The 25939-nt window shown below is 42.3% G+C and overlaps 12 protein-coding genes across 12 annotated transcripts; 6 read left to right on the top strand and 6 right to left on the bottom strand.

Annotated features, from left to right (window-relative positions):
- Nucleotides 1–2: 2 nt before the first annotated feature.
- On the top strand, nucleotides 3–2459 carry PICMEDRAFT_36244 (hypothetical protein; the record flags this gene model as incomplete). The annotated part of the gene is made up of 1 exon (XM_019162995.1): nucleotides 3–2459. One exon carries the CDS (start codon nucleotides 3–5, stop codon nucleotides 2457–2459), a length of 2457 nt encoding a protein of 818 aa, XP_019016546.1.
- Nucleotides 2460–2835: 376 nt separating this feature from the next.
- On the bottom strand, nucleotides 2836–3677 carry PICMEDRAFT_17897 (hypothetical protein; the record flags this gene model as incomplete). Its single annotated transcript, XM_019161799.1, has 1 exon — nucleotides 2836–3677. A coding segment is annotated over one exon (842 nt), but the record flags the coding sequence as incomplete, so codon positions are not given.
- A 250-nt stretch (nucleotides 3678–3927) lies between these two features.
- PICMEDRAFT_74191 (hypothetical protein) lies at nucleotides 3928–5472 on the top strand (the record flags this gene model as incomplete). The annotated part of the gene is made up of 1 exon (XM_019164702.1): nucleotides 3928–5472. One exon carries the CDS (start codon nucleotides 3928–3930, stop codon nucleotides 5470–5472), a length of 1545 nt encoding a protein of 514 aa, XP_019016544.1.
- A 98-nt stretch (nucleotides 5473–5570) lies between these two features.
- Nucleotides 5571–5870, bottom strand: PICMEDRAFT_74190 (hypothetical protein; the record flags this gene model as incomplete). Its single annotated transcript, XM_019164701.1, has 1 exon — nucleotides 5571–5870. The coding sequence occupies one exon, from the start codon at nucleotides 5868–5870 to the stop codon at nucleotides 5571–5573; it is 300 nt and encodes a 99-aa protein (XP_019016543.1).
- Nucleotides 5871–6228: 358 nt separating this feature from the next.
- On the top strand, nucleotides 6229–8178 carry PICMEDRAFT_17894 (hypothetical protein). The gene has a single exon (XM_019161797.1). It carries the CDS (start codon nucleotides 6273–6275, stop codon nucleotides 7914–7916), a length of 1644 nt encoding a protein of 547 aa, XP_019016542.1. The 5' UTR covers nucleotides 6229–6272; the 3' UTR covers nucleotides 7917–8178.
- Nucleotides 8179–9316: 1138 nt separating this feature from the next.
- Nucleotides 9317–11143, top strand: PICMEDRAFT_74188 (hypothetical protein; the record flags this gene model as incomplete). Its single annotated transcript, XM_019164700.1, has 1 exon — nucleotides 9317–11143. The coding sequence occupies one exon, from the start codon at nucleotides 9317–9319 to the stop codon at nucleotides 11141–11143; it is 1827 nt and encodes a 608-aa protein (XP_019016541.1).
- Nucleotides 11144–11654: 511 nt separating this feature from the next.
- Nucleotides 11655–16064, top strand: PICMEDRAFT_36301 (hypothetical protein; the record flags this gene model as incomplete). Its single annotated transcript, XM_019162999.1, has 2 exons — nucleotides 11655–14012; nucleotides 14085–16064. The coding sequence occupies 2 exons, from the start codon at nucleotides 11655–11657 to the stop codon at nucleotides 16062–16064; spliced, it is 4338 nt and encodes a 1445-aa protein (XP_019016540.1).
- Nucleotides 16065–16203: 139 nt separating this feature from the next.
- PICMEDRAFT_17892 (hypothetical protein) lies at nucleotides 16204–18009 on the bottom strand. The gene has a single exon (XM_019161796.1). It carries the CDS (start codon nucleotides 17922–17924, stop codon nucleotides 16326–16328), a length of 1599 nt encoding a protein of 532 aa, XP_019016539.1. The 5' UTR covers nucleotides 17925–18009; the 3' UTR covers nucleotides 16204–16325.
- Nucleotides 18010–18192: 183 nt separating this feature from the next.
- PICMEDRAFT_17891 (hypothetical protein) lies at nucleotides 18193–20055 on the bottom strand. Its single transcript, XM_019161794.1, has one exon. The coding sequence runs from the start codon at nucleotides 20016–20018 to the stop codon at nucleotides 18282–18284; it is 1737 nt and encodes a 578-aa protein (XP_019016538.1). The 5' UTR covers nucleotides 20019–20055; the 3' UTR covers nucleotides 18193–18281.
- Nucleotides 20056–20452: 397 nt separating this feature from the next.
- On the top strand, nucleotides 20453–21763 carry PICMEDRAFT_74184 (hypothetical protein; the record flags this gene model as incomplete). The annotated part of the gene is made up of 1 exon (XM_019164699.1): nucleotides 20453–21763. The coding sequence occupies one exon, from the start codon at nucleotides 20453–20455 to the stop codon at nucleotides 21761–21763; it is 1311 nt and encodes a 436-aa protein (XP_019016537.1).
- Nucleotides 21764–21799: 36 nt separating this feature from the next.
- PICMEDRAFT_172189 (hypothetical protein) lies at nucleotides 21800–22645 on the bottom strand. The gene has a single exon (XM_019161515.1). It carries the CDS (start codon nucleotides 22397–22399, stop codon nucleotides 21836–21838), a length of 564 nt encoding a protein of 187 aa, XP_019016536.1. The 5' UTR covers nucleotides 22400–22645; the 3' UTR covers nucleotides 21800–21835.
- A 245-nt stretch (nucleotides 22646–22890) lies between these two features.
- Nucleotides 22891–25842, bottom strand: PICMEDRAFT_13140 (hypothetical protein; the record flags this gene model as incomplete). The annotated part of the gene is made up of 1 exon (XM_019160020.1): nucleotides 22891–25842. The coding sequence occupies one exon, from the start codon at nucleotides 25840–25842 to the stop codon at nucleotides 22891–22893; it is 2952 nt and encodes a 983-aa protein (XP_019016535.1).
- Between the last annotated feature and the right edge of the window lie 97 nt (nucleotides 25843–25939).

Raw genomic sequence — 25939 nt, 5'->3', positions numbered from 1 at the left:
TCATGAGTAGTACACAATTTGAGCCAATACAGTTCTCGGCCGAAGAGCAGCAAAAACAGGACAACGAAGCCAGAGAGCTTGTGTCTCATTTACTTGAGCTGACAGAAAGTGTACATGATGCAAAGATAAACCACATACGAAAAATAGAAAATGTTATTTGTGGAACAGATATACCCATTCTCAGTTGGAGATTCAGTGAGTGGGATTATTACAGCAAGAAAATTGAACTGCCAACACAGGCAAGAGGTTTGTTCACCACCAAAGAGGGCGTTATCATTTGTCGAGGATATGACAAGTTCTTTAACTTTGAAGAACTCTCTTCTGTAAAGGAAGAGGAGTTGCGGAACAACACCAAGGGGCCATACACAGTGACAGTGAAGAGTAACGGATGTATTGTTTTTATTTCCGGTTTAGCAAATGGAAAACTGGTCGTGTGCTCTAAACATTCAACAGGCACAAGAACAGACCTTTCAAGAAATCACGCAATGGTGGCTCAAGAAGCTTTGGAAGTACAACTGAAAAAATATGGTAAATCACTGGAAGATTTGGGTAAGTTGTTACACAAATATAGAATAACTGCCGTTTGTGAATATTGTGATGATCGGTTCGAAGAACATGTTCTTGAATACAAAGAGAACAAGGCAGGCCTATATTTACATGGCTTGAATATGAACACCGTTGAATTCAAAACTTATCCCATGGAAAAAGTTCAACAATTTGCTGAAATGTTTGGATTCAGGGAAACAAAGTTTAGAAAGCTTGATACCTTCGACCAAACCTTGCAGTTTTTGAAAGACTCAAACAAAACGGGAAAATTTGAAGGTGAGGAGATTGAAGGATTTGTTGTACGTTGTTCTAAGATGGTTGATGAGAAAGCCAACGATTTTTTCTTCAAGTATAAGTTTGAAGAACCATATCTATTATACAGGGAACTGCGTGAAATTACAAAACAATTTATAACACAAGGTCCAGAAAACTTGAAATTTGGGAAACATAAGCTAATTTGTATGGATTACATGAAATACATCATGCCTTATCTGGTAACAAATGAGAAGTTAAAACAAGAGTATTTGGAGAATAAAGGTATTATTGAGCTACGCAAGAGATATTTTGAAAGCAAAAATACAACCAGTATGCAATTAATAAATGATGAATTGGACATGATTGACCTCGAGGAGGAAATGAAAAAGCTTAAATTTGGTAAATCGAAACCAAACAGATACGTTTTGGTCACGTTGTCTACAATAGGTTGCGGTAAGACTACGACTTCTGTAGGAGTATCCAATTTATTTCCTGAAATAATTGAACATATTCAGAATGACAATATTCAATCTCCTGGAAAAGATAAGTTAGTACTCGCTGCATTGGAAGTTTTGAGCAGAAAACCTGTGGTTATTATGGATAAAAATAATCACAAAACTGTTGAGCGGAAACAAATTTTTGACGGATTCCAAAGGCTAAACAATACTATTCCCAAATCAAAGTTGAAATTCATCTGTCTAAATTTCATTCAAAGACCTCCTAAAGGTGATAAAGATTTGTGGGACTTAACTAGAGAGAGAGTTTATAACAGGGGTGATTCTCACCAATCGATTAAGGTAGAAAAAGATGGAATTGGAAATGCTGAAAAAATCATGAGAGGATTCATTAGTAGATTCCAACCGCTCAACACGACCACTGAACCAGATTGTAATTTTGACTACATTATTGACTTGGATGTTCATCAAGATAATTCTAGTTTGCAAAACATGAAAAAAATCGTGACAGCCCTACAAAGCTGTACTGAGGATTTAGATCTCAAAACTCCAACTGAAGCCGATTATGTTAAAGCTTTTGAGAAAGCCAAGCTTTACAAACCAACCTTTTCTAAGAAGATTAGTGCAACAAAGAGAAAACCGGTCTATTTTGCTATTGATGTTCCCCAAAAGGAGATTATCATGAATTTGATGAATACATTCAACATTGATTTTTTTAACAGATTAGTTAAGGGTAGAAGAGTCCAGCAAGATTTCCACGTAACCTTAGTCCATTCCGCAATGAGAAAGCAAAATGATACAAAAAAGGAATTTTGGGATACTTACAGTAACATATTTAAGTCTGATATTTCGAGGTTTGCAGATACCAAAACAGACATACCTCAAAACAAAAGATGTTTTTTGTCAGGAGAGTACAGTGCAGATATTCAATTAGAGAAGGTAGTCTGGGACTCGAAAGCAATGTGTATACAAGTTAAGATTTTAGGCTTTCAGCTGAAAGATGAGCCAATAAAACTTCCATGTGGTATCGACTTTTCACATCTAACAATCGGGACTATTGATAAAAATTTTCCACCAGTTCTTTCTGGAGTCATGCTCAAACATTTGTATGGTGATGAAAAAGAGGTGAGCAAGATACAAGAGATCAAGTTATCTGAAGAGATAGTTCTTACCCGGTTACCGTTGTACGTATTCATGAATTGATTTTGTCTCTTGATTACAAAATATAGTATATAGCTGTATTAATAGTAAATCGTACATGGAATAATCTACATAGCTCACTTATTCAATTGGTTTAGCAGCTGTTTTAAAGACAAGTGAAATTTTTCCTTAGAGTCCACAGACTTTTCTGCTAGTTTCATTTGCTCATTCAATTCACTTAGCAACCGAGTAACTCGCTCATCCCCTGAAGAAGATTTGTTCCTCTGTGCTTCATCCTCCAGAATTTCCTCATCCGACTCACCACCAGCTGCATCGCTGATCATATCTAGGTCGTCGGCTCCATCAACACCGCTGTTTCTTGCGTCGACAGATTTACTTACCTCTTGGAATGAATCGCCTAATGTTGATTTCAAACGTTGTAACCTTTTCTCCTTCTTTTGTTTCCATCGATTTACCTTATCTTTCAGTTGGCGGAGGTACTTGCGTTCCACGGTAACCATTTCTTTTTCCTTCAGCAACTGTAAAACAAGTGTATCCAATTGCTTGGAATTTATGTCATACCCTGATATCAGGCGTTTCTGATCCTGATGTAACATGTTCAAATTAAAGTCACCAGATCCTGGTTCCCTTTGCATTTTTTTAGAAGCGTATTTATGTATAGGTGGTAGATATATTGTTGAAAATTTATCTGAAATAGGTCGTATCACATTCTTTTCCAACATTTCTTGATAGACACTATCTATTTCAGATAGTGAAGGTGGCACTAGTAGTTGAAGTAATGTGGATAACTCCGAATGAACTTGATGAGGTAATGGCTGCCATTTTTTTGTATTAAGTGGGATCGTGTAGGTTGTTAATGGCTTCCATCCATTTTTCTGGTCCGGTCGAGGGCTTTCGGAGTTGGTTTCGGTTTTCTTTTCGACGTCTTCTGCAGAGGAGGAGGTATTTAGTTCACTAGCTTCCTCCTCCTTCTTTCCGTCATCTTTATTCTCATCATCATCGTCACGTTTAGAATGTAAATCGTCATCTTCAGCTTCACCTGTTTGTTTCTTCGGTGAAAATATAGACTGATGTGGTTTTACCAAAGAGTTTGTTGCCTTCCTTCGACGTTTTGGTGTTTGCTGCCCACTTTTAAGGTTTGTCTCGGATTGTGATAAGGTTTGAGATTGTGAGAATTGAGACGCAAGGATATCTTTGTTGATTTTATGTACACGAGTCTTTGCAGATGGTCGCTTCTTTATACCCTGCTTCGGACCCATAATGTGTTATCTTCATGAAATGAAGTAGAAGTTTGTACAGTTGAGCTCGAAATGTACCCGAAAGTAAAATGTTGTGAATTCGAGTTCACGTTTTCTTTGGTCCGGCAGGAAAAAAAGCAAACGTTTTTTTTACGCGTCATCATTTCAGACTCAACTTTCATGTCGGTAGACTTTGAATCTAAAGTACTCTTTGAAATCACAAAGTAATAAAACTTTATTTATATATACTAAAATCATCTGAAGAGAGGGCTATGGCGATTTCAGAATTTGAAAAGCAGAGACAGGCAAATATTGCTAGGAACAAGGAGCTTTTACGTAAACTCAATCTCACTGAACTCGCAAACGAATTTGGGAAAACTGAAAATGGGAAAAACAAACTGAAACCCAAATCTAAGAGCAAAAACCAAAGTCCAAAAGTAAAGGTAGAAAAGGATCCTGTACTACCATTGCGTCGATCACGTCGAATTGCTGGTGTAAACATTGAAGATTCTAGCGCAAACGATGCACTAGATAAGTTAGATGAAGATAAGTTAGAGAAGGAGAGACTCAAGGAGCTTGCATCTGTACGCCTCAGCGATGATCTGAAATTATCCGAAGTCATCAGTGATCCGTCTGTGCTTAATAGATTAGGAAAATCATTCTCAATGGGAGACTTTTACGAGGAAATCAAAAACAAACCGTTGACATCGAAAACAGAAGAACAAGCTAGAGAAGAGTTAGATAAATTGGAATTATACGAGGATTTCCACCCCAACCAGATAATGCTTACTACTGCACGTATGACCACCATTGAATTTCATCCATCGGCCAAAAGAAAAGTGGTATTAGGTGGCGACACCAACGGTATGTTAGGCATATGGTCGGTTGATGATGACTCGGAAGATGAACCTGCTATCACCAGGTTTAATCCACATAGAAAAAACATTGCACGAATTGCTGTTCGCCCGGGAGTTCCTGAAGAGGTTATAAGCTCTTCCTATGATGGATCCATTAGAACGATGGATCTACAAAAGAACCTCTCTAAGTGTATTGTCGAGTTTGATGATCAGTGGGGCGATGCTTCCGGTGTATCCGATTTTAAATTTATCGACCAAAATGCTGGATATTTGACAACTCTCAATGGCGAATTCGCAACCTTTGATTTGAGGGAACCAAATGTGAGAAGAGAAAACTGCAAAGTTTATAGATTACACGATAAAAAAATTGGATACTTTTCAGTTTGTCCCACTGATGAGAAAATGATTGCCACTGCAAGCTTAGATAGAACAATGCGAATATGGGATCTGAGAATGATAAGAGATCAGGTATGGTCTGATTACGAAGATGTTAAAGGTCCACAATGTGTTGCAGCATATAGAAGTAGATTAAGTGTTAGTTGCACCGATTGGAACAAACATGGTGATATTGTTTGTAACGGATATGATGACAGTATCCGGATTTTTCATATGGATGATGGAAAAGGGATTTCATCAAATATTAGCAAACTGGCCAAACCAGAAGAGGGAGACATTGCAGAAAATTTGGAGCCGGATGTTACAATAAAGCATAACTGTCAATCGGGACGATGGGTTTCGATCTTGAAATCCAGATGGCAAGAAAATCCAAAAGATGGTGTCGAAAAATTTGTTATTGCCAACATGAAGAGATATTTTGATATCTATAGCCGAGATGGTGTAATGCTAGCGCACTTTGGTGATGAACGCATGACCTCTGTTCCTGCCGTTTGCAGTTTTCATCCAACAGAGAATTGGGTTGTTGGAGGTAACAGTAGTGGAAAAACTTTCCTACTCTCTTAAAATAAAAGTCTTGCAGCCATTCCGCCTTGTTATTTCTCCACTTATTATGAGATGTATACATGCATATATATTGTTTTAATTATGTACAGTTCATGAGCTTAAAAAAGCGTATCTTTGTATTTTATGTCTTTATTCCATAGCCAGCCCTCGCCACCACGGTAAATACCATACCCAAACAACCCTAAACCGGCTGATTTCACCGAATTTTTCCACCATAGAGGATTCTTTTTGGTAGAGGCATTGGACCCTTGAAATGGAATTTCGGACATGAAATATATACCTCCGGCAAGACATAATGCTGATCCCATTAACTGACAAGCAAGACACTTTTCTTCATCAGGTATTTTTCTTGAACCTTCAGCAGGGGTTAGCACACCTAGTATATTCGAAGGAATCATGTTTGCGGTCCTAGTGATTTCCTTTCTGAGCTCCAAAGTCTTGAAATTTATCTGCTAACTTTTAGGTAGAGAGAAAATTGGGATAAGTAAAGGAAGGAGAAAAAACATGAGCGACATGAAGTTAGAGGAATCACTTTCCTGTTTGGGAACACATGTATAAGAAAAGCCCTGTTTATTTTGTTAGATGTACATAGTTTCTTATTATTTTTACTAATGTTTAGTGATGTTCCTTCTTCAATCACTTGAATTTTACTTAATAGTCTGTGTAGCTATAGTGAAATGAAAGCCGTAGCATCAGAACTAATATTTGTAGGATTGGGACTACTTCATTCTGTAAATTGTCTCCAATATGCCCCACAAAGAGAGTTCCAACTATCAAACGAGCTAGTATATTCGCCTCAAATGCTAGCTTTTTATAAAAAAAAGAAGAACACAGAAGTTTTCCATTTTTCAAACTTTTCACAAGAAACAGGAGATTATGATAATGAGAACAGCCTTAAATACGTTGAAGTTGATGACGGGTACAATAATAAATCTGTACTTGAGAGCAAGGTACCTGTCGAGTCATCAGACGATGAGCTGAGCGAGACTTCAGAGGGAGAGGATGATAAGGAAGAAGAAAAAGAAGAAGAAGACGATGAAGAAGTAGAAGAGTCAAAGGAAGTGGATAAGGCTAATGATGAAGATGAGGAAGAAGATGAGAAAGATGAGAAAGATGAGAAAGATGAGGATGAGGCAGAAGAAGATGGTGACAGTGATGACGACGATGATAATAATGAAGAGGAGAGTGGAGATCTAGGTAAAAATAAAAAAGATTCGGATAATACTGCCGATGATAACGACGAGAATAATAGAATTGAAGTTGGAAAATCAAAAAGCTTCAATTACAAAACACAGAAGGTAAATGGTGTGAATTTAGGTGGGTGGTTGGTTACAGAGCCATTCATAAGTCCTTCACTATACGAACAAGCATCATCAGATGGTACAGAAGCAAAAACGCCTGTTGATGAATATACATTTTGCCAACAATTAGGTCCACGCGTGGCCCGTGAACGCCTTAAGAAACATTGGGATACTTGGATCACCGAGGCAGATATAGTCAAGATCAAATCGTACGGTTTCAACGCAGTTCGCTTGCCAATAGGATACTGGGCATTTGCAAGACTACCCGATGATCCATACGTGTTTGGTCAAGAATTTTATTTGGATAAAACTATCCAGTGGTGTAGAACACATGGATTAAAATTGTGGATTGATCTACATGGAATTCCTGGATCACAAAATGGATTCGATAACTCCGGTAGACGAGATGTTTACATGTGGGCAAATCCTCAAAACTATAATTTGGGAATTCAAGTATTGCAATATATCTACGACAAATATGGTGGTGAAAAGTATGCAGATGTTGTAATTGGATATCAAAACTTGAATGAACCTTTGCACACCCGCTATGAAGTCCCAATGATTGTTGAGTTTGATCGGACAACATATAATATGTTTAGGGAGAAAAGTGATAATTATTTTGTTTTCCATGATGCATTTTTACCTCCGGAATTCTGGCATAGACAGATAGATGAACCACAGTTCAAAGATACAGTTTTGGATCATCATAGATACGAAGTGTTCCATACTACACAGTTAAAGGAAACAGTAGATGGTCACATCACTTCAATCAGACTAATCACTGAGAAGTTTTTGAATGTTCCAAGAGTTCAGGTTGTCGGCGAGTGGTCAGCCGCAATGACCGATTGTGCCAAATGGTTAAATGGTGTTGGGCGAGGTGCTAGGTTAGATAATACCTTTGAGGGGAACGGCGTTATTGGTCAGTGTAGATTTAGTAATGACTACAGCAAGATGACAGAGCAAGACAAAATTGATACACGAAGAATAGTCGAAGCTCAGCTAGATATTTTCAATCAGACGAATGGGTTTTTCTTCTGGACATGGAAAACGGAAAATGCCATTGAATGGAGCATGTCGTCGCTAGCAGAACATGGTCTTTTCCCTGTGCCTTTGACAGACAGAAAATATCCAAGGGTGGTTTAAAGAATCCTGTACACTACTAAGGTAAGAAAAAAAATCCTATAATGTTTCTTTTCCCTTCCCATTGCTTTTTATTAATAAAGATATATGTAAGCCTTTCTACTATCAAACTCTAAATTATGGGTTGAACTTAGTGTTAGCGAAATAAGGCACAGCGTGAACTCTAGTATGGGCAAACCAAGTGGAATCAGCAGCTATTGCCCTAGAGACAAACAAATCAGCAGTCTTTGATCCCAAGTAACGCTACGGGACACGCTGAGAGTCCAGAACGGAGCCAGGATGCAACCCAGAGGCGTAACTAAAGGAGACTGCCAATTATATTTGCCGCTAAAACCAGCAGTGAATATAATAGGTCTGCCATGGGAAAAGAAAAGAGGAAAAAAGGTGAAATGTGATGATTAAAAAGAAGAAGAGGTAGTAGAAGTAGAAGAAAAAGATGCGAAAATTAATGAAATTTATATGAAAATCTGTTCGCACTCATAAGAGATGGTGAAGTGTGCGGGTTAAATATCTTTCTCGTTGCAGTTGATAGTATGTTTGTACTATGTGAAATGGTTTTCTAAATAAGTAGCAAGATCTAACAAAAGTTATATGCGCATACTAGAGCTTAACCTGGCATAGTCATAGATATTTGCCTTTTTTACAGTACTACAAATTGTGGTAGTTATAGGGTTCCTGGTTTATAGTATCGAGCATGTGAGGGTTTGACGGGTAGTTTGACAGAGATGAAGACACAAACTAACTTTAAGATGTGCTGAAGCAACTACAACAAACGCTCGTGGGGACCACCATTTTTGCGGAGAGGCTTGATACTAAGCGTTTTGTGATGTTCAAGACTTTATTACCTCTCCGTACATTGTCGAATCTAGCAAATGTAACTATTATTATAGCGGCAACTTCCGGATAAAAAAAACATGAAAGGTTTGATGGAGAGTTCTAATAGCATTTTCAGTCGATGTCAGTCGGACTACACACTATATCCTCTGAATAAAGTGCTGACAGAAAGTCCTTTTTTCCAGCCCGGCTGTATTATTGATCCAGCCAAGTAATTAAGTATTTAAGGATACATAGTTGTGCGCTGACCACCGGACGTTTTACAAAAGGATGCGATCTTTAAGACCAGAGAAAAAGTTACAAGCAGTGAATGGATATGTAGTGTGTGTTTAGGGTTTACTCAGTTGTAGTCTTCTATTTTGAACAATGCTTTTTATTCTAAGAGCAATGTTTATTCGGAAAGGCTGAGAAAACGGAAGGAGCGAGAGTGAGAGCGAGTAGAGAGAATAGGAAAGAATGATGAGTGTCTTCTTTTCATACCTAAACGAAGCTCAGCGCAGGGAGAGCCCGCCGTTGAGGATGCCATTGTAACGGTCACAAGATACATTGTTATTTCTGCAAAGACCATCATGACTAGTGCAGGCTTTTTGATGGACGTGGACGATGTTCAGATAGCAATTTTGGACGAGAACATAAAGACTACCAATGAGGTCTCGACGGACATCTCGGCACAGCTAGCGATGTTGGCCCGGATAAACAAGCAGGCAGTCTACACAGTGACGCCGCTAATGCACAAAATCCATGAATTAAAGCTGAGACAGAAGAACTTACATGCTGTCGACGAGAAGGTTGGCGAGGTGAAATCGTACGCTGGGCGTGTTCGTCGTCTGCTGGACGTTTTAGAACTGGCGAACAAGCAGCAGGGTGCCGGACTGCGTGGGGTCGGCGACATTGAGAAATACATCGACGCCCTTGACGGGTTGGATAGTGTGGACTCCGAGCTGAAGGGCCAGGGTCTCGGTGGTTTTGAAGGGTTGAAAGAAAGTCTCGGAGAAGGGGTTCTGGACGGCGAGTTGGCATTGAAGGCAGCTTTAATGAACAAGATGAAAGAAATCGGTGAGCTCCAGCAGCGAGGGGATGCTGCCAGCAGCCAGGGCGTACAGGTGCTTGTGGAAGAAATTAGGCTTATCTACGCGTACCTTACAGATGTGAGACAGATGGCGTTGGAGGACGCGTTGTTGAGGGATCGGTCGAATTTCCTCAAGCGGGAATTGGTAAAGATTAAGCCCGTGAAGCCGACTCCAAACAAGGACCAAAACTACATCTACGATGGGACGCCGACAGGCAGTTTCCCAGACTACACGAAGACGGTGAAAACAGTGGTTGCCCGGGAGATGCGGCTCGTAACAGAACTTTTCCAGGGACTTGTCGGGTCGCTGCCAAAGCTGCTTTCCAAGGTGATCCGTCCCATAACAGACGCCTACATTTACGAACTCAGTGGGCTGGTGGAGTTCATCGAGATGCGCCGGCTCTCGTACAACACGATGTACTATGAGGTTGCCACGGGCGCCTCGATGATGGTTTCTTGGATGCTTGAGAGCCAGCTGGAGCCATCCAGCACGCTTCAGCAGCTCTCCGAGCGGTGCAACACCCAGGCTCGCAACACCTTCAAGGACTTCTTCGAGTACGTTCGCAGCCGCTACAGCGAGATGGTGGTCAGCAGCGACACCGCTGCGCCAGAGACGTTGAACAACACATTCATGCTTGTGGCAACAAGAATCCACAAGATGACCGTTTTCCGGTCGTACCAGCTTGACTTCATTTCAGGCATGACCATGAACGAATGGCTTCCTACAGCGCTGCCCACCGGCTTTGTTCCGGAGAAGGACGTGTCCAGCGACCCGCAGTTCCTCCTCGGGACATTCTACAGCGACCTCATCGAGTACTCCTTCTACTCTCTTGCTTCCCGCTTCCAGGAGAAGCACCGCAGCGACGAGGCAATTGGCATCATGCTTCTTTTCAACCTCGATGGCCTCCAGAACCTCCTCGAGGGAACTTCTGTCCTCAAGCAGATCATTGGCAAACGCGGTCTCGAGCGTTACGAACGACTCAAGAAGAAGGCCATGGACAAGGCCGTCTCCCCCTGGTCGACGCTTGCCGCCCGTCTTATGACCGCCAGCACCAAGCAGGGCGGCCAGCTCAGCATGGGTAACAAAGAGCTTGGCCGTTTCATCGACGAATTTAATACCCGGTTCGAGGAGCAGTGTGCTTCCTTCCGTCGCAAGGAGGTACCACCTTTCTTCCGCCAACAGATGGTCGCTGACGTCAGCAAGACGCTTGTTCCGTCGTACAAGATTTTCTACGCCCACGCTGGTGGCGCAGGCGGTCGTGGTGTGGCGAAGCATTTTCAGCTGACGCCGGAGGAACTGGGGCAGCGGCTTGCCCGATTGGGATAGGTGTGTTGTGCCGAACCGGGGCGGTCAGGTGATGCAGAACAGATCGGGGTGACTGCAGGAGCAATAACAGGACACACAGAGGCACAAGTGACAGCAGACGACGACAGCAGTTCCACCGTCTCGGAAGGTGGCCGGTGCAGTGTTCCGTTTCGGGACGAACTTGTGGTTGCTGCGTCCCGGGGTAGTTTTTCTACCCCGGAGAAGGGATGCCAGAGAAAAGCATGGACGAAGGAGGTCTACGATGGACGACAGGGCAGTATAGAACCGTCCTGTCTGCTGTGTGAAGCTGTCTAGTCTAATTGTGTATGTCTCGAACCTTGCAGCGACATCTCTTTCCCCAGTGAACACTCCCAGTCAGCGCCCCATGTCGAACCCCGTCGTTTCCGCCGACGCTGAAGAGAAAGCCGATAGCATCTGCGGGCCTCAGCCAGGAACCACCGAGTACTACGACAGTGTCAATGCCAGTATCCACCGGTCACTTTCCGGGTCGTTGACAGGCAACGACGAGCACATGAACGTAATGACCCGCTTGTCAACGCTCTCGAAGCAGATGTCCAAGCTTACCGCTAATGAGATGGAAACCTTCCAGTTGGACCCACAGGACTTCGACCTTCAGAAGATTCTCCAGTACATCGTCAACTTTAACGCCAAAAGTAACGTACCAAAACCACAGCTCGAAGTTGTCTTCCGGGACCTCACTGTCGTGGGGAAAAACGCGTCTGCCTCCGTTTTGAAAGACGTGTCTATCTTCTTCTTCCCTATCGTCTACCTCGTGGACAAGTTCCGCAAGGACAAAAAAGACACGTTTGACTTCTCCAAGCTCGCAAAAAAGCGGAAAGTTATCAAAGACATCTCTGGCTATGCTCTTCCCGGAACAATGACCTTAGTCTTGGGAAGACCAGGTGCAGGCTGCTCCACGCTCCTAAAGACCATTGCAGGGGAACGGAAAACGTACATTAGAACCGACGGCCAGCTTTCATTTAGCGGAATTGACCAGAAGGAGATGTTCAGATTTTTCAAAAACTTGCTCATCTACAACCCAGAGTTGGATGTCCACTTCCCCTACTTGACCGTTGGCCAGACCCTGAAGTTTGCCATTGGCTGCAAAACACCCAACATCAGGGTCGATAATGAGTCCCGCAAAACTTACATTGAAAACATGATGAACCTCTACGAAATTTTGTTTGGCCTCAAGCACGTCGAAAAGACTATCGTAGGAAACGATTTTGTCAGAGGTATATCTGGCGGTGAACGGAAAAGGGTTTCCATAGCCGAGGCAATGGTATCTGAAGGCTCTGTCTACTGCTTTGACAACGCCACGAGAGGGTTGGATGCTTCCACTGCCCTTGAATTCACACAAACTTTGCGGACGTTTACGAACGTCACTAAAGCAACTTCCGTTGTCACCATATACCAGGCTTCAGAGAGGATCTACGAGTTGTTCGATTACGTCACAATATTGTATCTTGGCAGACAGGTCTACTTTGGCCCAATCCACAAGGCCGTAATGTATTTCGAAAAAATGGGTTTCATTAAGGAAAGTAGACAGACTAGTTGCGAGTTTTTGACAAGTGTTACCGATCCTTTGGCAAGAAAGTCGAAACCAGGTCTGGAAAATTTACCTTCATCGGCAGACGAGTTTGAATCCTACTGGAAAAATTCCCCGGAATACGCACTGTTACAACAAGAAATTGACCAAAAATTGGAAGCCCATAGCAGCAAACAAACCTCTGACGATATCCAATCAGTCCGGAAATTATTAAAAGAAAAAGGAACATCTAAACACTCTCTTTACACTTTGAATTATCTCTCACAGCTAAAAATATGCTGCCAAAGACGTTCCCAAAGTATTTTGAACAACCGTGCTTACACGATAACTTTTATTTCGGCATCTGTGGTTCAATCTCTCATTATCGGTTCGTTGGGCTACAACACCCCAACCTCCACCCTTGGTGCCTTCTCTCGTAGTGGTATTATTTTTTTTGCCTGTCTCTACTTTAGTATCATGACGTTGGCCGAAACTCCTGTTTTATTTCAAGATAAACCGATATTGAACAAACAGTACGCTTATACAATGTATCATCCCTCCGCGGAGTTGATCTCCAAACAATTGGTCCAATTTCCTGTTCGTCTATTTGCTATTGTTATTTTTACAATCATCATGTACTTCTTATCTAACATGAAAAGAGAACCTGGCCCATTTTTTCAGTTTATGTTGATGACCAACCTGGTCGTCCAGGCAGTCAGTGGATTATTCACTCTTTTCTCCTCGTTCATGCCCAACTTATCTTCAGCTATGGCTATATGTGGTGTCATATTATTAGGTTTAGGCGTGTATTCATCATACATGATTCAAATGAATTCGATGTACTGGTGGTTCAAATGGTTTGCCTATACAAATCCAATTCTATATGCTTTTGAGTCAATGATCACAATGCAATTTCACAACTTGAGAATGCCATGTTCGATAAATAACTTGATTCCCTACGGTCCTTTCTACACCCAAATTGATACAAAACTGAATCAAGTATGTGGATTTGTTGGTGCTGCAAACTCAAAAATATTATACAATGGCTCAAATGACGTTAATGGTGATATATATCTCAAGTTATCCTTCACATACGCATTTTCTCATTGTTGGAGAAATTTTGGGTTCATGTTTATTTTCATAGCAGGTTATTTGATTATCAATTCTATCGCAGTTGAACTATTCAATCCTATCCCCTCCTCTTCAGATAAATTAGTTATGATTAAAAATGCCAGAGTGAGTAAGGCTTTAATTGATCATTTCAAGCAGATTGCCCCTGCCGATGATGAAATTCACAAGCATGTGATTGAAAGCGATACATCCTTTGAAAGTAATGATGATGTGCTTCAAAAGGATCTTGAAAAAATGGGAGCTGATCTGGCTGATGATAGTAATGCTATTAATCAAACAGAGACAGCTAAGTCTGCATTCAACCAACTAGGTTCAAGTGATATCTTCTGCTGGAAAAATGTTGACTATGTGGTACCATACGATGGAACAGAAAAAAAATTGTTAGACTCTATCCAAGGTTACGTTTTACCTGGCACGATGACGGCATTGATTGGTGAGTCTGGTGCCGGTAAAACGACTTTATTAAATGTCCTATCAAGGCGTACAGAGGTTGGTGTAGTAACAGGTGATATGTTGGTCAATGGTAAACCTATTGACCTTTCATTCGAAAGAAGAACAGGTTATGTACAACAGCAAGATCTCCACATCTCAGAATTAACTGTCAAAGAATCATTATTATTCAGTGCTCGTTTACGTAGACCCAAAAGTGTTCCCGATGCTGAGAAACTCGAATATGTCGAGACCGTGATGAAAATCCTACATATGGAAGACTACGCAGATTCCATTGCAGGTGTTCCAGGATACGGATTAAATGTTGAGCAGAGAAAGAAATTATCCATTGCCACCGAATTAGTTGCCAAACCTTCTCTTTTATTGTTTTTGGATGAACCAACCTCAGGTTTAGATTCACAATCGTCATGGGCTATTGTCCAAGTTTTGAAGGAACTAGCAAATGCAGGACAAGCAATATTATGTACGATTCATCAACCTTCAGCTGTTTTGTTCGAGCAATTTGATAGACTACTTTTGCTTAAAAGAGGTGGTCAGACTGTTTATTTTGGGGATATTGGTCAAAATTCTAGAGTTTTGTTAGATTATCTTGAAAAAAGAAGTGGTTTAAAGTGCTTAGAATCAGATAACCCAGCTGAATACATGTTAGAGGTAATTGGAGCAGGAGCGACTTCGGCCGTTTCTAAAGACTGGCATCAATTATGGCTGGAGAGCGATGAATGTGCTCAGGTGGCTTCTAAAATTGATGAACTCATTGAAAGTGGCAGTCATATCACCGCTGAGGTCGATGAAGAATTAAAGAAAACTTTTGCAACACCCTACTTCTATCAACTTTACCTAGTCAACAAAAGAACTGCATTGCAGCTCTACAGGTCTCTTCCTTACGTTGCACCAAAACTTTTTTTGTACGTTATTGGCAGTTTGTTCACAGGTTTTTCTTTCTGGAATGCCTCACATACTATTGTTGGTATGCAGGATGTTATGTTTGCCACGTTTCTTACCTTGGTTGTTAGTGCTCCAATTATGAATCAAATTCAAACATATGCAATTGCTTCTAGAGAATTGTTTGAGGTTCGTGAATCCAAGTCAAACACTTTCCACTGGTCATGCTTATTGATTGCACAATATGTTAATGAAGTTCCTTATTGTATCGTTTTTTCTACATTCTACTTCATCGGCTGGTACTTTCCTGTTCAATTTAATAATTCGCCAGAAAGATGTGGTTTCTGGTGGTTCACTTACTGCTTCTTCTATTCCCTATATTATCCTGCTCTTGCCTTGGCCATCTTATATCCATCACCGGACTTGCCGTCTGCAAATGTTATCATGGGTTTGATATTCAGTTTTACAATGGCTTTTTGTGGCGTTTTCCAAATCCCTGCCTTGATGCCAGGGTTCTGGAAATTTATGTGGAGAATTTCTCCATTGACATACTTTATCGGGAACTTGTTTGGAACCTCTCTCCACGGACGTAAAGTTCGTTGTGCGAAGGAAGAATACAACTATTTGGAACCACCAAGTGGTCTTACCTGTGGTGAATACTTGGAGCCTTTCTTCATGTACAGTTTTGGATATGTCAACAATCCGAATGATACTTCCAACTGTGCTGTATGTAAGTATTCTGTTGGTGATCAATATCTTGAAGCTATTGAAATCAAATATAGTCAAAGATGGCGTAATATCGGCTTCTTTTGTGTCTATATTGGATTTAATTGTTGCGCTATGGTTGTTCTCTACTACATATTCAGAGTTAGAAGGATTAATCCAATAACACCAGTTTTATCATTGCTCAAATCTTGGAAGAAAAAATGACCTATAGACATTAATGGTGTTCAATTTTGTTTTGTTGTTTACTTATTCCCTTTTTCTTGCTATTGAGCATTTTGTTCATATAGATTCTTTTGGATAATTTAATAAAATATTCTTTTGTTTTAACGAAGTAACTTTAGTAAGCGCTTAAGCATTATTAGTGTCTGAAACAAAAAATATACAATAAAGTCAAGAAAAAATAAGAGACAAAGAGAGTAATATGCTTGAGAGTAAAATAAAAAATTTAGCAATATGGTAAAGAAGCTACAAATCATATACAAACTCAGGGTTCTGAAGATCGGTCAAATCTGCAAAAGCAATCCGATCAGCAGGAATGACTTCCTCGGCTTGTTTTCTCTCTGCTGCACGGTCTTTGTTTCTTTTGAAATATATCCAGTAAATGACAAATAGCGCAACAGCCCCTGCACAGTAAGATACCAACATGGCAGTCTTGGCACCAGCATATCCAGGCGCTTGAGATTCACGGAATGTTTGAGGCCCAATCATGTTTCCAACACAGTATCCGACTAAGAAAACTGTACTTGCAGTAATCTTTTTGGTATGGCCCGCCACGTTAGACGAGACTATCGAAGCAACACCGGCCATATTGGTAGTAGAAATGTACAAAGTGTAGTATCCAGTTAACTTGGAGCCTCTATGGTCAGTGAAAGCAAGTAAACATGTACCAACGACACAAAGCAAATTGATGATGACCATGGAAATAATTTTAAAGTCTTTCAACCAAAAGTGGTTGATCAGCGCCACTGCAGGAGGGAAAATGATATCGATACCTCCACCTGGCATGTTCATTAAACTTGATTGTTGAGAGGAGAATCCAAAGTCTTTGTTGAGTAGAATGGAACCAAAATTGTTCAACCCACCATTTGGAATTGCATATGACATAGCATAGATAAAGATACAGTAAGTAATAGGGTCAGTGAAGGCTTCAACAAGCTGATACTTCTTGAACTTTCTGTTACCAAAACCTTGTTGATTTGACTTGGATCTTTCTATGGCGTACATTTTATCTTTTTTGTTCAAAAACCATGCTTTCACTGGTACATCAGGCACATGCAAAGCCGAAACGACTCCGAGGAAAACGGTTATAGCACCGGTAATGATGTAGAAACATTTCCAAGAAGCAAAGGCATGATACCCAGCCCTATGAACTTGTAGACCATAAGCAATGGATGCACCAACCAAAGTACCCAGACCTTGGAAGCCGTACCACAAACACGTTCTCATGAATTGTTCTTCTTTCCTGTACCACTGACTGGTCATGATGATGTAAGAAGGGTTCATAAACCCTTCGAAAATACCCAAAATTGTTCTACAAAGAAGGAACGTTGCTGCAGTCTTGCATGCTGCATGGCACATCAATACAACACCCCAAAGAACAATAGCCAAGCCTAAAGTTTTCGATAGCGGCATCTTCTGTAAAAGCAAGTTGGCAGGATACTCGAAGACCAAATATCCCAAATAGAAAGAGGATCCAACCCAGCTGTATTCCTCAGACGTCATCTTCAAATCTTTTCTCATTCCCATCAAAACCGCATAAGAATTAGTTGTTTTATCCATCATCTGCACCGCCATCAAACCGCAGATGATAGTCATGATGTGGAAGTCAATCTTCCGTACTAGTTTTTTCTCGTACGCCGGATCCAACTCGAGTGCTTCGGTCTCGGCGTCCAAAAACTTGTATGCCTCATCCATATCTTTGATATCCATATTGTTCACCTCATCATTGAGAGAGAGAATTGTTGAGAGTTGTGGGTTCACGGACACCTCATAATTGGACTCTTTCGAGTCTGAGTTGATGTCACGGCTGACCACGTTGGCATTATTATCTTTCCCCCCGGTCATGGTATGTCTAGCTTTTCGAAAGAAGGGTGAATAATAAATGATAGCAAGACTCTATCTTCTTTCAAACTCTTGCTATGACCCCACATCACCCTGTTGTGCCCACCAGGCTGATATTTATAATAAAGACTTGTTTCGTCCAACCCGATTTATCTTCGGCTTATCGACCTCGAAAATAAACGGCAACCGGATGCGCCGACCCCGAAACCCCCGCAGCGGTTGAGAGGGCAACTGAATGCGCCGTGTAGCGATTGACACATTTGCTTATCTATCGGGTTGAGTATATTTTCGGAGACGCTAATGCGCCGTGACCTAGAGATATATTATAGAGGAAAAATGTTATCTGGTTGAGTCAGATGTCTACGTTAGCGCTAGCATGTACTCGTACTCCTTCAAGACCTGACGACAATCAAAAGGATCTGGTTTGTCCCGATCCAGCGGGGACTTACCGCCGCTTCCGCCGCTGCCGCCGACGTAAACTAAATCGTATACCTTCCATATGCTTTCAATTGCTTTCCTTATCTGTACAACGCTGCTCAACGGCCAATTGATTTCTAGCGATGTAAACAATCGAAGCGCCTTAATCCTCTTCGCCTCTTCGTTCTCCAATAAATCACTGGTGGTAATGATGAGAAAACACCAGTTGGGAAAGAAAAGCGAGTTCTGGCTCAAGCTCAATTCTGTGAGCTGATCCCATAACTTGGGGACGTAGGCTTGGTATCCGTCATCCAAAAAATGCTCAAGTTTGTGTCTTATCAATATCGTGTAAAGATATATTTTGGTTGCATAGAAATAACAGCTTGCGCTAATCGTCAATTCGTGGCAGCCATCTATTTCGTCTTGCGTTATCGTATTGAGTATGTACCACATTTTAGTGAGCTTCGCAACAAATTCATGCATTTGCATCTTTTTACCTTCGTAAAGATAGCTAAAAATGGTGAGCTTGTATATCACGTGGAGCAAGTATGGGGAGCAGCCAAACATCGGCTCGATAGTGTTGTCGACAAATAGACTTTCAATCAAGGGCCACGGAGTGGTATCAAGAAAGCGTTTCAGGGTTATGTGGTCAAGAGTAGTCAGCAACAAGATATATCTAAGTGAAAAGTACTTGTATGCAAATTTGAAGATGTCACTGTCCAATATTTTCTCCGTTGTAAGAGCTCCAAATATTAGACTGGCTTCAGTCAGATATCGCACCCATTCCTTGTTCCCCTTATTTGTGATTTCGATGTTACATAAAATTAGGATCGTGATGACCAATTCCTCGAGCATTTCCACAACTTCGATGTCAAACCCGTCTAGAATGTCGTGCAAGTAGTTTAAAGCGTCATTTTTGTAGCCAATGAAGAGAGAGTTGTATATGGTTATTAAATACTCATCATGGGGCGAGTTTTTCTTGCACAGCTCTCCCTTGATCAAATCTAAGGCCGACAACGCCAAAACTGAGCGGTAAAGAGCTGGAAACTTCTGACATCCTGGAATCACGATATGTATGAAATCGTTGGGGATGAATTCACTTCTAGCAAAACTTTTTGTTCGACTAAGGACCTTGGTATAAAGGTTGAAAAGAAACTGCTCGCTGGTTCTGGGGCCATACGTGAGGTCGTTCTGTATTCTCTCAAGCTCCGACCTCGGGATGACAGATGAATTAATCTTACTGACCTCATACCGCCACTCCTCTTCGGTCTTTGTGTCGTTCTCGTACTTTTCCAACGAAAAGGGTTCCAAAATGTACAATGTGCCGGAAGAGGCTGGCTGACGCAGCTTGTAGCTGACGAGAACATCCCAGATCGAGAAAATGATGAAGTGATAACCATTCGCTGTGGTGGATTCGGGGTTCACAAAATGTGATTCCTGTTCTACGAAGCGCTGATTCACTGCCTGCCAACTCAAGCGCAACTTGTAGCTACATTGAATATTTAGTCTTCGGCAGGTGCTGCAAACCGGTTTTTTCTCATCACATTTCTTCTTTCGTCTTTTACACATGAAGCAACCGTTCCGACTTTTCTTCCGACCTTTCAGTGAGGATGAAAATACTGGTAGCGATAATAGTGATGATGTGGTCTCTTTAGATTTCTCAACTTTTGACCTTGCCATTTAGGTGAGTTGCAATATTCTTATGTGTCAATTTATACACTGCATACCCCACTCCATACCAGGTTTAGAGCTGGAGTCCTTATGGCGGTTCCAGTAACCTTTCGAAAATGTCAGAGTTTATATATGTCTTGTCGGAGAACAAACCGCTCCGCGGCTGAGAACCCCAACTCTTTCTGCAGCGGGCCAGTAAAACGGCAACTGAACCCGCGCGGATCGGGTTGCCATTTTTACCTGTAGAGGTCTCCGACTTCTTCGGTCTTAGTCCGGGGAAGGCTGATAGAGAGAAGGTGACGTCTGGAGAACACGATATATATAGGAGAGCGGTTCGCAAACAACAAGTCCGTTGCCACTATGAGAGTGTGTCGTTCTGTGGATGCTACAGTGCAAGAACTATACCGGAGCAGATAACAAAGAGCCTGTACTGGAGTGCAAAAATGAGTGCCGAAGATAAAACAGTGTTGATTGTTGGATGTGGCATTTTTGGTCTAGCCTCTGCGTTGGACTTTGCCAAGGCCGGATACAAGGTGACTGCAATGGATGCATACGAGCCTCCTTCGCCGTGGTCTGCCTCGTGCGACTATAACAAGATCATCCGTGGCGAGTACGATGTTGAGGAGTACACAAAGCTGAGTGTTGAGGCAATAGAGATGTGGAAAAACGAACCTAGATTCAAAGGCATTTACAAGGACTGTGGGAGAGTGATGATCACGCCGACCGATTACAAGGCGAGACAGGAGTTTGAGCGTGTTGGGATCGAAAACCTGCAAAAACACGGAAAGGCCCTGGACATCGAGTACTTTGACGGCGGTGAAGAGCTCGCCAGAAAGTTCCCCTTCTTGAAGTACAACGGTCTGCAGAAAGGAGAGCAGTCGAAGTTCAACCCGTATGGAGGTCTAGGACATTCGTCGAATGCGATGGTGGCGGTGTACAAGGAGGCGAAGGATCACGGAGTGCAGTTTGTCTTTGGAGACGACGGCCACGCCGTCGAGGTTGAGCGTGGTGACGGGAACAAGGTGGTCATTGTCACCAAGAGCGGTCAGAGACGCACTGCTGGTACCGTCATTGTCAGTCTCGGCTCCAATACGGGCCGTCTTGTCAACCTGAATGGCCAGCAATCCGCCACAGGCTTGTTTGTCACCTTCATCAAGCTCACGGATGCGGAGTACGAGAGATACAAAGACTGTTCGATTCTCTTCGACGCCAAGATGGGCTATTTCTTCCCACCGGATCCGGAGACGAAGCTCTTGAAGGTGGCGTTGCCAGGCTCTGGAACGTGTCACAAAGTCCACGACCCTCACGCCGCAGTTTCTGAAGACAGAAAGATCTCGTTGCCCCGGTTCAAGAACCTCAATCCGACCGACACAATGCCTGTACATGGCGAGCGGGAGGCAAAGCTGCTCTTGGCCAAATATGTCCCTGAGCTTGCCTATCACGAGCTGCTGCACTCGAAGATCTGCTGGATTGGAGACACAGACGATTCCAACTTCATCATCGACCGAGTTCCTGGGTTTACAAACCTGTTTGTGGCATCAGGCGACTCCGGCCACGCGTTCAAGTTCTTGCCCAACATCGGTAAATACATCCTGCAGAGAGTAAAGGGCGAGCTGGATCCTGTATTGACACGCCTCTGGCGGTGGAAGAACGGCAGTGGCTTTGACCCAGCGAAGTGCAGCTGGAGAGTCCAGAGCGAATACCCGGATGTCTCGGAGATCGACTTTTACAAGGAGCTCAAGGCCAAGTTCTAGAGTATCCGTGCGCCGTTAGATGAATATAGTGTATATGAAAAGAAAGAGAAGAAAATTACATGTGTACGAACACTATAACTCCCCTGTGAGTGTCTTGTTCAACAACATGACCTCGGCCCTGCTGAGACGAACCGCAATCTGCAAAGTGTCCAGCATGTCGACGACTTCGGTGTCGGCATCAGCATCGCGGTAGTAGCCATACTCCTCCTCTTCCTCCTCCTTGTAGTCGTAATCTTCTTCGTCGTCAAAGACCTCTTCGTCTTCCGAATGCCAGCTTACATAGCCCCTCTCCTTTCCCCATGCCCGTATCACTACAGGAACGCTAGTGCTATGGCTCGCAGCAACAGCTTCAAGTCTTTTCACCAACTCGTAATTCCGGATTCTGCTCGACGAGGGCAGCCGGACGGCCCTGTACATCTTCATGCGTTCTACCTGTGCTGGAGAAACCTGGTACAACACGTTTCGATTCATGTTGTTGCACGACACCAAACCTTGTGTGTGTGCTGGAGACAGTCGCTTGTCGCATTCGCAGTCGCAGTCGTCGTCTTGGTCGAACCCTGTCTCTGCGGAGAAGAACTCAATGTCGTTGCGTGTCCACAACTGCCTTGTCCGAAAATGTCTGTTATCCTGGTTCATGGCTGTTCATGTATACGTCCAGTTGGCATTTAAAGCTCTCCCTCTTTCTTTCTACATTCTTCGACACCGCTTTACATAAATCCTCTAAAGACGGAAAGTGGCACCATGGGCTCTTTATACATCCGCTGCACGCTGCCTAGTCGAAACAATAGACCCGTCTTGAATCCCAACCGTGCTATCCCCACTCGATAACCACCGGACGGAATGGTCTGACAGTAACCGTCGCTTCTAGATTGCCGCCGAGACCGAAACTCTAACCTCGGACGATGGTTCCCTACACAAACTCGTGGCGATCTTCTATCCGTCGCATCCTTTTGTTACCGCTTTGGGAAAAACGTCGGCTGATGCCTCGGCCGGGCCGCCCAGAGTGAGCAGATATTATCGTAACACTTTACGCCATGTGGGACCAGCACGTTCCAATCATCAAAGCGATGCTTCATTGGGGCGGCGATAGGGAAGCGGGGCCGACAAATGGTGCTGACAAGTGGAGGTTACAGTTCCAAGATGTCCTCGTCAAAGACGGAAGGTTGGTTCTTCTCGGGCACCACCCACATGCTTTCGTCATCTGTGCTTTCGGCGAGAAGGATCTCCTTACCGTCAAAGCCGATGGGCAAACTGTAGCTGTTTTCCTGCTGATGTTCCTGGTGGAGAGCATTTTGCAAAAGGGAGCCACTTTTTACTGGTCCAGAAGCTTGCAATTTCTTGACCGGCGTGGATGTGGCTTCTTCCAGTGTCTCCACGTCAGAGTTGTTTTCTGATCTATAGTTGGGAGTGAGATCTATGCTGACGGTAGCAGGCATCTCTTCTGGGGTTCCATGGGTTTCGTGTGTAGCATGGTGCTGTAGGCCGAATATCCCTCCGATGGTGTCCGTGAAAGAAGACGTATCATCTAAGGTTATTTTCTCAGCCTGTCCACAGACCGCTGTCACCTTATTTGACACATCACCATCATTCTTGTTTTCTTTGGCAAACAACTTTTCGATGGAGTCAGTTGATGAAAAAGTATCGTCTAATATCTCGCAATGGATACCGAGCAAAGGGTCTCCTCCTTCATCTTCATGACTTCCCCGATTTTCTGGACCGAGTGGAAGTTCTGGAAGCCGTGTCATCTCGTCCAGATTACTGACGCCTCTATGTATCGTCAATTTGTCCTTCTTCAGCTCTTTTCGAGCAGGGATAAGCCCTGTCGACTTATTGAATGGGCCGGGTGAGCTTGTGTATATATCTTTCCCGCCAGAATCAATAATGTTATCTTTTTGTTCTGAGCGCTCGACCCCTGGTTGATGTGATTCAACCATAAATGAGTTAAGGTTCTCATGAGAATCAAAAAATATGTCTTCGTTCATATTACTGTCTTTGTTGCTATCGTTGTCATTTATGTTGCTATTGTTATCAATAAATGAGTTCCCGCCAACATAGTCTGAATTTTCTAAAACTCTAGAAATTTCAGCATCTTCCTCAAAAGGCTCCAGCAAAATTGGGTTAGGCGCAGGCTCATCATCATCAATAATGATGTGTTTGATCTTTTTCTTGGGAGAAGATAAAATATTGGACGTATCCACATCTAGAACACTCCTTTTGACGGTAACGCTTTTGCTGGCTTCCGAAATCTCTAGCAAGCCAGGCTTCAGAGTCAAAATTTTTATTGGTGACTTTGAGGAACCAGAAAGCAGATCTAAAGTTGTCTTTTGCAAAGGGGTCCTGTTCTTTCTCGGGGTCCGTTTTGGTGTAGTCTTTGGTGTATTTGCTTTATTAGTCTTTTCGTCATTGTAGATCTCCACTAGCTTTCTCCCATTGTCATCAACAAAAAAGAGATAACTGGAAAGCCACACATGGATATGTTCTTCTTCAATGTCATTCAAATTTACGTCCACCATGTTTTCTTCCAAACCAAGTATTGATTTGAAAATCTCACGTGGCTTGAACTTGACTTGATAAAAGGCCTGTTCGAACTCTCGTCCTTCACAGTTGATCTGCACACTTTTTTGGTTCTTAATAAAAATATCCCCTGCTTTGAGGTTTAACTCTTTGGTATTCACAATAGCACGCCATAAGTAGCACCTGCCTAAAGATTCAGCCAAAAATTCCATTCCTTCCCTTTGAGATCTTCCAGTTTTGGTCCACTTCAACAAGCTCCCATAATTGAGGCTTTGGAACCAATGGAAAGAAGTATATTTGACCCGTTCTGAAGTTAAGCCTATTTGCTCTTTAAACACCGTAAAGCACATGAAACCTTTTAAACTATTTCCACGATATACCTCGTACCGATTGCCAATGGATTTTGCAATGCTGAGAGGTTGAGGTAATGAAGGAAAATAACATTTGTTGTTCAAAAGACCAGAATATTCACTGAAGTTTGTCTCGAATGACTCAAATTCAAATAAATATTTGGAAAAATGTGGATAAAAATGGCTGGAAATAACATAGTCATCCGGAAGTACTACATCAGAACTATGGACTCGTCCAAAATAGGCTTTCCCGTTATCGGCAATGTGTTCCATGAGCTTGGTCTTATATTCACTCAATAATACCAAGCGCTTTCTGTAAGGGTAAGGCATATTTCCTTTTATGTATTCATCATTAGTCTTACTGACATAGATGTCTTTCAACCCTTGAACGGCATCAAAATCTGCATTTTTGTTTGTGGCTAAAGCCCAGGCTTTCTTTATGCCCAACCCTTTGACACCCTTTGAATAATCGTCGCCTTGACAACATGCTATAAATATAATTTTGTCTGTGTCAAGATTAAGTTGTTTCATGAGCTCTGCATCTACAGGTGTAACGAAGTAATCATTGCCTTTTCTGATTCCACCCTTTGTTGCTGTACTGGGTTTGTCGTTTGAAAATTTAGAGAAGTTCCTGAGAATCACACTTGCCCCATAAGCAAAGCCATCTGCATCATTCGATATAATGGCATCAATGATTCCAGCTTTGTTCAATCTAGCGAGCTCTATTTCTGCGTCACCAGGAGCGTGTACATAACTGATGTTCCATGCATCCAATAGCTCCAGTAATGATGTTATACACCTCCCGTTCATGATATGTTCATCCTTTCGTATTCTATCCAAGTCATCCTTGTATCTCTCCTCAAATATTATATCATTAGATGATTCGTTTTCTATATCCCATCTATGTTTATCAAACTTAATTTTCCCATCAAAAACTATCACGAAATTCAAGGGCAAAGATATAAGATATCTCAATTTACTTGCGATTCCGGCAATCACCACCGCTACCGATTTCTCTGATTCCGGAAATCCGTTGTAAGATTGCGATTCTGCAAAACTAGCGTGTTCAAAGATCCACTGGAATATATCTATTCCAACGGTCAAGAATTTCCTCCTTCGGCTGTAGTGACTGTATATATAATCCGGAAACGAAACCCGGTATTGTTCTAGCGGTATCTTCTCATTAACTTCTTTCCAAAACCCGTCTATGGTCATTGGTAAAGGAAAAATATTCCCGACTTCTTGTAAAACTCTTTAAAGCCTGATAAGTTACTTATCTTGATCATGTTTTGCACCATCATGTTTGATCCAA

Source organism: Pichia membranifaciens (assembly GCF_001661235.1).
Source record: "Pichia membranifaciens NRRL Y-2026 unplaced genomic scaffold PICMEscaffold_5, whole genome shotgun sequence".
NCBI lineage: Eukaryota > Fungi > Ascomycota > Pichiomycetes > Pichiales > Pichiaceae > Pichia > Pichia membranifaciens.
This window is presented reverse-complemented; position numbering and strand designations above follow the sequence as displayed.

Excerpts from the sequence above, each read along its gene's own strand:
- PICMEDRAFT_17894 (XM_019161797.1), top strand. The coding sequence starts at position 6,273 with ATGCTAGCTTTTTATAAAAAAAAGAAGAACACAGAAGTTTTCCATTTT.
- PICMEDRAFT_17892 (XM_019161796.1), bottom strand. The coding sequence starts at position 17,924 with ATGACCGGGGGGAAAGATAATAATGCCAACGTGGTCAGCCGTGACATC.
- PICMEDRAFT_17891 (XM_019161794.1), bottom strand. The coding sequence starts at position 20,018 with ATGGCAAGGTCAAAAGTTGAGAAATCTAAAGAGACCACATCATCACTA.
- PICMEDRAFT_172189 (XM_019161515.1), bottom strand. The coding sequence starts at position 22,399 with ATGAACCAGGATAACAGACATTTTCGGACAAGGCAGTTGTGGACACGC.